This window comes from Schistocerca americana, chromosome 1, assembly GCF_021461395.2.
Source record: "Schistocerca americana isolate TAMUIC-IGC-003095 chromosome 1, iqSchAmer2.1, whole genome shotgun sequence".
NCBI lineage: Eukaryota > Metazoa > Arthropoda > Insecta > Orthoptera > Acrididae > Schistocerca > Schistocerca americana.
Window position 1 is genome coordinate 273,345,023 of NC_060119.1, and position 13,364 is coordinate 273,358,386.

Below are 13,364 nucleotides of genomic sequence, written 5' to 3' on the forward strand. Positions count from 1 at the left end.
GAGGCATCGGTCTCTTATTTGTACCAAGTAAAGTACTCTGTAGATTAATGATAAATCGTGTTAGGATTGTATGGAGGAACGGCAAAGAAAGTTGCAATCTGGTTCAGGGAACACTGAAGTTGTGTCGATATCATCAAAACCGTATGTATATTACTTGAACAGAGTGCACAATGGTAGAATGTACACTACCTTACGTGTACTGGTATCGAGAAGGCACTTGACGTTCTTAATAAGAGGGCTATGTGGCAGACCTTGGAAGAAAATGGAACGCCATCAAAGGTTATCAGTATTGTGACTTTTCATGCTTTCCCGACGGATCTGTTGCAAATACGCTTCTCGGTTTGCCGCCGGATCGTATTGTGTAACTGGCACAATATTTCATCGATGCCACTGCTCGACACCATCAGGTGGTCGTGGCTGCTGCTGTCACTTCTGCAAGGTGCGAATGATGTTAACCCATCGGCGGTGTCGAAATTAATCATGCCGGTAGCAGGCAATACGCGTGCGCGGGAAGACGCTCGTAGTTGGAGGAAAGCGGCGCTCCTGGTGTCCACTGCTGGGAGCCGCGGAAAGGCCATTCGCGCGAGCGCTATGGGCAATGACTGTGCTGCTGAACGCTCCTGCGGTTGAAGACTGAGCTAAATATCAGTGGTGCGTTGCGTCACGTGATGAACTGGAAGTTCTTGTTTTCCCTGTTTTGATTTAATGGCAACCAGTGCTGCATTCCAGGCGGCGCTTAGTTGAAAACCTGCATCCCTGTTGATAATATTTTCCACCGTACGCATATGTATGGCTTCCTTAACAACACAGTCCCAGGAAGATGACGCTGGGGATAAAATTTCCGTCTGTTCGTAAATCATACAATGTCCCGTGTCCAGGCAATGCTCCTCTACCGCTGATTTATCAGGTTGCCCCAGGCACGTATGACGATGGTGTTCGACGCAACGTTCTTGCAGCAGTTCGACATGTCTGTCCAATATAATATTTTCCACACTGCCATGAGATTTTATACACGCCATGTATCCTTAGGCCAAGGTCGTCTTTGACCGTGCACAATAAATGCCTCAATTTTGTTGGTGGCCGAAAAGCACACTTGATGTAGTGCTTTTTGAGGATTCTTTCTATTCTCAAAGACATGCCGCCAAAATAGGGCAAGAACGCTGTTGCAGTGGGTGCCTCCGCATCTTCATTTACATCCCTGCTTCGATTTCGCTTAGAACGGAATGCATGGCGTATCTGCCTATCGGAATAGCCATTCTGTTGGAATACCGTTCTCAGGTCTTGTAGCTCACCAGGTAGACTGTCGGCATCTGAGACTAGATGTGCTCTATGCATCAAAGAGCATAGAACCCTACCGCGTTGCGCAGGATGATGACAACTTGTGGCTGGTAAATATATCTCCGTATGAGTTGATCTGCAATAGACGCTGTGTCCCAGTGCACCATCAGCTTTTCTTCTGGCTATGACGTTCAGGAATGGTAAGATGCCACCCTTTTCCACTTCCATTGTGAACTATATATTGGGATGGAGCGAGTTCAGATGACGGAGAAACACAGGTAATGTGTCTATTCCGTGGGGCCACACCACAAAACTATCATCTATATTCTGCCAGAAACAGAAAAGTTTGAGACTTTCCCACTGCAGTGCTTTTTCCTCAAAGTCTTCCATAAAATAGTTGGCCACCATGGGAGACAGAGGAGTTCCCATGGCGACACCGTCCACTTGTTCAAAAACTGGTAGTTGAAAAAGAAATAAGTGGAAGTAAACACATGTTTAAATAATGCAACAATGTCTCTCTCAAACTGGCTGCTGATAAGCTCTAACGAGTCCTGCAGATGTACTTTCGTAAACAAAGATATAACGTCAAAACCAAACAAAATATCCGACGCTTGTAGCTGAAGTGTCTTCAGGCGTTCTATGAAGTCCTCTGAATTCCGGATATGGTGATCACACCTGCCTATGAGAGGTCCCAACAGTGTAGTAAGATGTTTGGCTAGCAAGTAAGTAGGAGCTCCAGTGTCGCTCACTATTGGTCGGAGAAGAGTCCCATCCTTACGTATCTTAGGTAGGCCGTAAAGTCTTGGAGGAACTGCGTCCTGTTGTCGTAGGCTTTTAGTCACTTTAGAAAGGAATAGATCTTTTCTTGAGAAGATCTAATGTTTTTCCCTGGATCTTGCCAGTCGGATCCTCTCTTAGCTTGCGATAGCCAGGATCGTCGAGCAGCACCTCCGTCTTGCTGTTGTATTCAATTCGAGAGAGAAGGACGGTGGCGTTCCCCTTGTCGGCAGTTAAAATGACGAGTTCTTTGTTCGCTCTCAAGTCTCGCAGAGCCTTCCTTTCTGCTGACATGTTGAACTTGCTCGGTGGGGCTGGTGTTAAAATTCGGCATGTGTCCCTCCTAATCTTATCTGCCACGTCACTGGGCAGCTTCAAAATTGCCTGTTCTATGCCAGCTATAACATCTCGGATTGGAGCTGTCCGTGGTGTTGGTGCATAGTTCAAACCTTTCTCGAGCATTGCAACAGCTGCGTCGTACAAGATTCTATCCGTGAGATTAATTACGGTGCGTCGACGTGGTGCATTCCCTTCTTGCTATTGGGCCTCGAGACGAGAATACTTTGACATTTGGCGGACCTTGGCTTGTTGTTTTGACCAGTCAGCTAGCGCCCAGGTAGAGCTATCTGCCCAATCCCAGGATAACGCTGAGAGTTTCGAAGAGATCTTCAGATGCAGTGATAGCAATCCACTGGTGGCCGAACCGCACAAGAACCCTGGGTTCAGTGTGGGGCGGCGGTGGAGTGGTTGGACTGCTGTGGGGTTGTGAACCACTGAGGACTACGGCAGGACGAAGCCTCTCCATCATTTCTATGTCCCCGGTTTAATACACAGTACACGCAATTGTACAGTCAACTTCGGTTTAATGTGCTTAATGAGACACTCCGTGTGTTCTTGGTTCAAATGGCTCTGAGCACTATGGGACTTAACATCTGAGGTCACCAGTCCCCTAGAACTTAGAACTACTTAAACCTAACTAACCTAAGGACATCACACACATCCATGCCCGAGGCAGGATTCGAACCTGCGACTGTAGCAGTCGCGCGGTTCCGGATCGAAGTGCCTAGAACCGCTCGGCCACCACGGCCGGCTCGTGTGTACTGACACAGTTTGTGTGCTCTATATCATAACACACCTTTCCGCATGCCCCGCATATGAGAAAATAAGGGCAAAGAAAGAAGTCAATACGATGATGAAAATGACACGGCAGAGTATTAGAAACTAAAAAGAATTTAAGCCAATTAATTGAATAAAAATGATAATTGAAAGTCTTATGAGACTTATGCAAATAAAAAATTTCGCTGCCTTTGACGAGACGCAAACCTTCGACCTTCCACAAATTAGTTTATACGCTAACAAGTACGTTATGCCATTATGCTGCAAAATGCCCTTGTATTTATTACTCTGGTGTCTCAGCCACAACGGCTAATTGATAGCCTTCAAAAAGTCAGCCTCACGAATCACGAATAACTGTATAAATGACTCTGAATCGCGTCTTGTGCGGAAGAATCCGGTAGTCTTTGGTTAGTGCTGTGTAGGAAACGTGTGTATTTCGTCAGCATCAGTGTGCGTGTGTGCGTACGTGTGTGTGTGTGTGTGTGTGTGTGTGTGTGTGTGTGTGTGTGTGTGTGTGAGAGAGAGAGAGAGAGAGAGAGAGAGAGAGAGAGAGAGAAAGAGAGAGAGAGAGAGACTTGCTTTTGGTGGGGTTATCAGGTGTGGTGAAATATGAAATAAAAAGGCCAGCAAGAAAGAAAGCCGGACAATAAATTGGAGGTTGCAGCAGTTTAACGATGGCGAACGATTCTGGCGTGACATTGAGCGCTCTGGTTGGAGGAAAACAGCTACATCGCGTGAAGTGTCAACTATCAATTAATTTTAATCGGGCTACAGTTCCGATCGCTGCAGCTGACTGCTCAGCGCCATCCACACCTAACCCCAGCTCAGCCGGGAGGCTTTCACGTCCCTAAATGCCACACACCTTCCACCTCCTTCTGGGACGAGTATGACAGATGACTTAAAGAGAATCTCTGGTGGTGGGGAAATCGATCGTGCTTTTAGACACGGCACAGTTTCGTGTGAAACTAGACCTAGCCATATCAGTGTTCTGCGAATAATACATTCCAACGTACGTCGTTGTTTTCTTATCTCACTTCATCAACAGTTTCACAACAATAACTTTAAAATTGGTTAAAATTCACCGAATGCTGTCTACGAATATCTTAAATGATGCGACGTATCTATACTATGGACAAAGCATTGTTCATAATCCATGGGCAAATCAATCTTCCCTGTCTGCACCATTGATTATTCAAAACGCCACGCTGCCAGAGAGAAGTATGTAAACAACGACTTTTGTATGTCAACGTGTGGTCTTGGCTTTTCAAGAATCGCTGTCTTTGTCACTATTTCATCAGGGATGCTGTAAGTAGCTACCGGTATCGACAGATCATAACAGATGTACTGCCGCATTTTTAAAAAACATCCCATTGGACGTAAAGCAGTTCAAGTGGTGCAAACATGACGGATGTTCCGCCTTTCTCTAAAATATAATTACATACTTCAACAGAACTGTTGGAGATAGTTGAATCGGTCGTTCGAAGAACTTAAATGAATGGCCTATGCAGTCGACAGACATAACATCTCCGACTGTTTTTATGTGGGCAAATTAAAACATGAGGTTCGCAAGGGAAGACGGACAACTACCAAAGACATGACTTGCAATGTAACACTCGCTTGTGCTGGTATAATTCCAAATTAAATTCGATGTGCAGTGTTATCGCTTAATTGCACGCATCATTGCTCATTATCAATACTTTGAGCGCTTGGTATGATATTCAGAATAATAAGCATGTGAATCCTATCTGAATTAGCCGGCCGGAGTGGCCGTGCGGTTCTAGGCGCTACAGTCTGGACCCGAGCGACCGCTACGGTCGCAGGTTCGAATCCTGCGTCGGGCATGGATGTGTGTGATGCCCTTAGGTTAGTTAGGTTTAATTAGTTCTACGTTCTAGGCGACTTATGACCTCAGAAGTTAAGTCGCATACTGCTCAGAGCCTATCTGAATTATATGTTTACTTACATTTGGTGCAGTACAGCAAATGTTTGTGTGACCACCTCTCCTGGCAGTGAAGGACAGTTTGCGCAGGGGTTATCTGTTACGTTGTTGAAATCATCTTCGAAGGCTCTTTCGAATACTAAAAAAGAAGTATACAGTTGTATTAAAAAAAACTATGCAATCAAAGTAGGTGTTGCGGTTCTGCAGCTAGACACGTTGGGAATTACTTGTGTAGGTCATAAATTAACCACACTGTCTGCCAAAACTCAGCGAAAATCACACCTTGATATATTTACTCGATGGCGGAATCAGAAAAATGGGCTCGCCCAAGGGAGCGTGTTGGCGCGAATCCTATACAACATATATACAAATGATCAACCAACTCCAGACAAAACCAAAACTCTTGTATATGCAAACGACCTGGCAATAACAGTTCAAGGCAACAGGTTTGAAGCCATCTAGGAGAAACTAGAAACCGCCCTTTCTCCATGTCAACCTACTACAAAAGAATTCTCTAAAACCCAATCCCTCCAAAACTCAAGTGAGTGCATTCCATCTGAACTCGAGGCAGGCAAAGTACAGGCTCAGTGTTACCTGGGATGGGACATTACAGGAAAACACAGATACTCCCACCTACCTTGGCGACGTGCTGGACAGAACATTGACATACAAATATCATGGCGAAAAAACACGCATAAAAGCAGCACGAAATTCAGTAATAAGAAAGCTATCCAATAGCAAATGGGGTGCCAAACCTACCGTGGTCAGAACTTAAGCCTATGCTTTGTGCTTCTCAACTGCCGAATATGCCTGCCCGGTATTGTGCAGATCCGCCCACGCAAAAAAAGGTAGATATTAGCTTGAATGAAACATGCAGGATAGTGACAGGCTGCATGAAACCAGCCCCCATAGAAAATCTTCACAGGGCCGCAGGTTTCACAAACCCTGACTCACGTGGGAAAGCCCATGAACATACCGAGAAGCTAAAACAAACCTTCGATGGCCGTCACTCAATATTTGGCCTAGAGTGTGGCCCCAGCAGACTCAAATCCAGATGCCGTTTCCTAAGTTGCGCCTTAGATGAGCACCCCATCTACTATCCGCTAAGAGAGGACCCACCAAGCGGCGTTTCTGGTGATTGGAAAACCTGGAGAATGCTTAACCGCATCAAAACTGGGGTGGCTCCTGTGAAATTTAATCTGATAAAATGGGGTTTGTTGGACAAAAATGACGACAAATGCGACTGCGGCACTCGACAGCACGTGGAACATCTTCTACAATGCCCTGCCAGCCCCCACAGATGCACCCTCGACGATCTATGGCTGGCTGAAGAAGCATTGGACATTGCCCAATACTGGGCAAACAAGTTGCAGTTTCCAGACACGAAAAAGTAAAGTAAGTACTCCTTGTAGATATGTTTAAGGTTACTTGTTTGACCTGCACCATTTTTGTAAAAGGGCACTTACGAGAAGTGACTTTCTGTGTGGTAGCTGGATGCAGCAAGAGCAAATATCATTGAAAGGAACTGGTTGTTGCTCGTGCTCGTAAATCACTTTACGTGTAACCGCTTAACGAGACTGTTCCGGCCATGTTGCAGTGTGTGCGGGATCCAGCACTTCCAGCGCGCCGGCCACCGACACCTCAACCTGTTCCAGTCGACCTACTACGTGGTCGTCACGTTCTCCACGGTCGGCTACGGAGACATCGTACCCGACATCTGGCCCTCGCAGCTCTACATGGTCATCATGATATGTGTCGCACTCATAGTGCTCCCCACACAGGTACGTGCTTCCCTGAAACAGTGAAACTGTCGTAAGGACCTAACAAAAAAACTGGTGAACGAAGCACAAAATTCCTCATGTGCAATGCAACCTTTATCTTGTCCAGGTATGAGCGTATCATTCCTAATTACTATGTCAGCCATGCGCCTAATCCATGGATGCAGCATTTTTGTGATCCTGAAAGCTGTACATCTATTCGACATTACATCAAGGCGGCATTGTATGAAATAAACTACGCCAGAAAAAAATATCTACGCGTGAGACATATGACACGCCAGTACGAGATCCCCATAGGATCCTGGTAGCTATCAGTCTAGGTAGGCTACAATAGCATCTAAAGCCAACGTCGTCAATTATTTATTGAATATATTCTAATCTCTACGCCCCCCTACTCGTATAAGTTTTATCCCGAATGGATCCCTCTGGCACCATGTAAGAAGTTCCCTGGTGTCGTAATACGGCTACTGTTACGTTCCAACTTCTGGTAGTTACTGTTTTCCATTAGGATCTATTCCTTTCCATGCAGATTCAGCAAAGAAATTCACTTCTTATCTGCAATTTTGTCATATGATGTGATGACATGGTTGGAGACCGTGGCTGTTATTTGAAGACAAATTTTGATGGTGTTGAGAAAGCAACCAGCCACAAATTTAGTTCCTTTATTCAAAAGGCACCGTTACCGGTTTCGAATTATTACAATTCATCGTCAGAAAGCTTTCATGCTTTCGCTGGAACATGTGGTGAATTTTTTACTGGTTAGTTCTCCTAAAATATAAATACATAATTATGATGAATTGTAATGATTCGAAACCGGTAACGGTACCTTTTGAATAAAGGAACTTAAAATAAATGACATAATTCTCTCAAAAATGGCAAAAGGCCCAGAAAGTAAGTTGCTAATATCTTGAAAAGAGATTGCAAGATCGTTATAATCGAAAGTAAAATATGCCTATGTGTAATGAAAAGTAGGCCAGTAGAGCCATGTGATACTAAAGGAAATTAAAAATGAGCCGTTAAAAGTAGTGGACGAATTTTACAATCTGGATGGCAAAATAATTAACGATGGCCGAAATAGAGAGGACGTGTAGAGCAGACTGGTAATAACAAGAAACGCCTTTCTGAAAAATTGGAATTAAGTTCAGTTCCTTCAGTAATCCAACTTTCAGAAGAGACTTTGCATTGAAAGTTACAAAGAAGCACTTATACTTGACTTTATACTTAGAAGGATTTCATTATATTCCATTTCTTCTTCACCGCAAATGTTTGGGCTTTCCAAAATACTAGGCCCAAACACATTACAAGATGTAATGGTGGGTTCCTCATCTGAGTTACCACCTTTTCGAAACTTTCAATTTATGATATGAAAATGAAGATTATGAAGAGCGAGAAATGCATGATCATCCCAAAATTCATGCGTTGTTATTGTTATTAAATTGTGTAAAATCGACCAGAGTAAACGCTTTTTTGTTATTTCATATTACAATACACAATAATGATAATAATAATATTTCTTTTAAATGGTGTATTTTTGACCCACGAAACACGAAACACGCTGTGTTAAAAGTATTGAGCCTGCTTGATTTAACTGTACCGAAGGTCGCTAATGTGTAATCAGAAGACACTGATTTTGAATACTTATTCAGAAACCGGTGATGACTCGAGTGCTCGTCATATTGCACAGTTAGTTAGTTAGTTAGTTTAGTTTGTTGCGTGTTCCATTGACCAATCGCATGGTACGGTAGCAGTTATGATGTGGAACGTGTCAAGTGCACAAGAAATGCACATATGAAACAAATTTTATATATATATATATATATATATATATATATATATATATATTACAATACGGAGTTAAAGATTAATTTTTCTATTATTTACCCCATTCCCTTAAATGGAACAAAATGCATATACTATATTTATAGATTTATTTAATCCTATTCAAGAATTCATCTATGGTACAGAAAGAGTAGTCAAGGAGAAATGATAGAAATGATTTCAATTTATTTTTGAAGCTATTACTGCTGTCTGTCGGACACCTTATTTCATCTGGTAATTTGTCGAAATTTTTAATAGCAGCATATTTGACCCCTTTCTGTGCCAAACAGAGGTTGAGCAAAGGATAGTGTAAGTCTTTCTTTTTCTGGTATTATAATCATGAATATCACTGTTGTTTTTAAACTGGTCCATGTTGCTGAGAACAAATTTCATTAGTGAGTAGATGTATTGAGAGGTTATTGTAGGAATTCCCAATCTTTTAAAAAGCTGCCTACAAGATGTGTGACTATGAACCCCACACATTATTCTAACCATTTTCTTTTGAGCAGTGAATACTTTTTGTCTAAATGTTGGGTTACCCCAAAATATTATTCCATATGACATCAGAGAGTGAAAGTATGCTAAGTATGTTAGCTTACTAATTTCTGTATCCTCAAAATTGGCAATTATTCTGATCACAAGAGTCGCTGAACATAGTCGCTTTAGGAGATCCAAAATAGGAATTTTCCAAGCAAGATTCTCATCTATATGTACACCCAAAAACTTAGTATGCTCGACCCTGTCTACTGACTTCTGTTGATGTGTTATATTTATTGAAGGAACTGTACTTTTTGCAGCAGAAAATTGGATGTACTGTGTTTTTTCAAAGTCTAGAGCAAGCCCATTTGCAGAAAACCAATTAATGACTTTTCCAAAGACCTTATTTGTATAATTTTCAATTGAACTTTCGTTTACTGGATTAATAATGATGCTTGTATCATCAGCAAACAGTGTCAGTTCAGCTTCCTGTTTCAGATAGGAAAGAAGGTCGTTCACATATATCAAGAACAGAAAGGGACACATGATTGAACCCTGTGGAACACCTAATGTAATTTCACCCCACTTAGATGAAGTGGAAAATTTATTTAAATCACTTGGCCCATATAAGGAAACTTTTTTGCTTCCTGTTCTGTAGATATGACTTAAACCACTCATATGCTATTCCATTTATACCATAGAATTGTAATTTCTGTAACATAATATGAGGGGCGAACTAAAGAAAGTGACTTGCATTGTAGCGATCATGAAAACAGCCTTGAATTATGTAGTGATCATAAAACTTTATCTTGAAACAAATATCATTGGCACGTATTGTATTTCACAGTCTTTGTTGCTTTTATTTGTCTGGACCAAAAGAGCGCCACAGAAGATCATTTCTCAAGGCTACGATGAGACAGAGCGATGCAGATTGGACCGTCTTTACTGAACGAAATGAATTACGTATCTGAGGACGAGGTCGGAAAAGTGGCAATAATATCGAAAAACTTTATGTTTTATACTGTGACATACCACAACATAAATCGAGTGGCTCACAAACGGCACAGGGAAACGAAAATATAAAACTGATAATTCAAAATCCCAGGTTGTGGATATCGATCGGAACTTGGATTGGAAATTGCATGTCGTAGACTTTCTCCAACGTTTGATCATTTTCCCTAGGTGCAATTGCTGATTTTGATGACGAAATCATTAGAAATTAACTTACTTTCATACTTTCATTCCTTAACGTCATACTGAATAATTTTCTGGTGCTATTCTACAAATAAACACGAAATATTCGTTGTACATAAACGTGTTTTAACGATAATATCTGCTATCTAGACTCTAACTTCATGGATGTTGCAATGTAAAAAATTGGGCTTACTACCAGTCTCTCAATTCATTTACTTTCTTAATAAGTTTGTTATGATGAATTAGGCACAAATTGAAGACAAAAGTAGCATTCCAGATTGAATTTTCGTTCTGCATTGGAGTGCATGGCAATTTCAAACTTCCAAGTTAGATTAAAACTATATATTGGAGCCGGACTCGAACCCAGAAATTTACCTAGGTTCAAGTCCACGTACTGCACACAGTTTTAGTCAGCTAGGATGCTTCAATAGTAGAATTCATAAAAATAACAATAGGAACAGAAATAGCCTTCACTCTCCGCAACCTAACATATTCTTGGAGGGACAGGAGCAAAGAATGTAGGCACAAAAATATTTGATCACCTTCCTTGTGAAATAACAGTGTTTGCTGAGAATGAAAATATTAAAAATGGTTTCTACCAGATAACCCCTTCAATTCCACGGACTAGTTTATAGGTAGAAAGCATATATGTAGTTGGGCTACAGGTATCATATTTTGCTGTAGATTCAGATTTTCAAAATCATGTGAATGGCCAGATTGAAACCAAGCTTTTTGTATTTAAACCTACTGAATCATGTCACAACATGGCCAGTTGTCGCGAATATTATCCACTGACCATGCAAAAAACAGGGCTAAATTCTCAGCATGATCTGCAAAATAATTTGTTTACAGGGTCTTTTATGAAGTAGCAGTGTTGTGTGTGTTTCGTTATGACGGATAAATTGAACCACAATCATGAAATATTTTGTTTTAGACGCAAATTCATCCAAAGGTGGCGAAGATCTGCAGGACATTTATTCCCCCAATATAAACATTTTAAACGCGGACGTCTCAGGTAAGGCGTAGCTGCATCTCCCTCGATCATGGCCCACGGTAAGAACGTCCCGAAACTACAAACTCACATCAATACATGGAAATAATACGCAATTTAATAATGTACACTGGCAGTCACAAGTGTCTGAAATAGCTGACACGATAGGCGTACAGTACTTTTACATGCAGAACTCTGCGTCAGCTGGTGACTTACTCACCCCATACTTATGAGATAGCAGAGGGAATTAAATTTATCTGTGGTGGAAAGGGAAACATATTATTTACATATCTTTAAACTATAGATACCCTATACAAATTATAAAAGAAATTTTTGTGAATTTTCCATGCAGTCGAAACTCTTTCTCTGCTGTAGACCCGCCCTTGTCCCCGTGCTAAGAATATTGTTATATATATATATATATATATATATATATATATATATATATATATATATATATATACATATATATATATATATATAGAGTTAAGGCTCACCGGCCATTTGACAATCTTCTTCTGTGCGGATGCATAAACAGTGCCCGAACTCTTACGGGAATAGGCAAAAAGCCGCGAGTAAAGAGTATAATGGGCAGGGGCACTATGAATATAGTGCGACACAGTAAGCTGGGAATGTGGGTCTCACGGGAGGCATGCCAGAGATAAGTCCCTGCAGTCACACTATCCCCTGTGTCCTCCGGGGCTCAGATGGACCGCTGGCACGGTAGCTCAGCGTGTTCGGTCAGAGGGTTAGCATCCCTCTCTAATAAGAAAAAAAAATGGGTGAATGGATCAACACTTAACTTTAACGGACATCAGGGGACGTCCACCACGAATAATTGCAACGAACTATAACGAACAAAATAAGATTACAAAAAAAAGATGGATAAAGCGCGTCTGCCATCTACGCAGCAGATCTCGGGTTAGAGTCGCGGTCGGGGCACACATTTTCAACTGTCTCCGTTGACTTATATCAACGCCTGTATGCAGCTAGGGGTAATCACCTCATTGTAATATTGTGGTGCCCTAGGGTCACAGTATTTTTTTCCAGATAATAAGTCATGTACTCGCATGTACCAAGTTCGGTTGAAAAGGCTGCGGGCATTCCAGAGTTATGCTTACATTTCACCACTTCCTCAGCTGCAACTGCTAGGGTCCTAGGTGGGCCTTAAGCCCACGGTGTCTGGTGGTGCGAATTCATGTGTATACCAAGTTAGGTTTAAATTTGCTTCAAGCGTTCTAGAGCTCCATTTTCAAAACATTCTGATCCACTCTACTGAATTAGCATTCCAGTCTCGAACATAAGAAAACTTCTAACTAACAATTAATTCTTTTACTCCTCTGGGGTGCCTATAAATATGCCACCATTTCGTGGCATCCAAAATGTGTCTCTGTTGCTTAATTACTTTGAGTTTGCCACGCTTCGGGTTTTCTGACTCAACCGTCGCTACAGGAATTTATTTAAGTGATGGGTACAGTGACAATAAAACAATAGTTTCTAATAAGTAAGGGTTTCAAGCAACTGGAAAGAGAAGCAAAGTCCGTCCCGTTGTCAAAAAGGGTCGCCGTAGAAGTGAACATAATTACAGTCATATATCAACATCTATATCTACAATTAAATCTACATGATTACTCTGCAATTCACAGTTAGGTGCATGGCAAATGCTTCATTGAACCACCATCATGCTATTTCTCTACCGTCCCACTCTCAAATAGCGAGTGGGAAAAACAAACAAATCTTTCCGTGGGAGACCTGATTTCTCTTATTTCATTATGACGATCATTTCCCATCTTGTGAATGGGCACTAGTAAAATATTTTCACGCTCTGAGGAGAAATTTGGTGACTGAAATTTCGTGAAAGGGTCTCGCCGAATCAAAAAACGCCTTTCTTTTAAAGACTGCGACACCAACTCGCTTCTCACAATTCGTAACAGACTCTCCCCTATTTCAAGATAAAACAAAACGAGCTGTCCGTCTTTGGACTTTTTCGATATCG

At 41.7% G+C, this 13,364-nt stretch overlaps 1 protein-coding gene across 1 annotated transcript in view; it reads left to right on the forward strand.

Moving 5' to 3' along the window:
- LOC124621966 (potassium channel subfamily T member 2) overlaps nucleotides 1-13,364 on the forward strand; it is a 700,004-nt gene that overhangs the window by 367,227 nt on the left and 319,413 nt on the right. Inside the window, exon 7 of the mRNA XM_047147499.1 lies at nucleotides 6,708-6,891. Within this exon, the coding sequence (XP_047003455.1) occupies nucleotides 6,708-6,891 (184 nt within the window). The remainder of the gene's footprint in view (nucleotides 1-6,707; nucleotides 6,892-13,364) is intronic.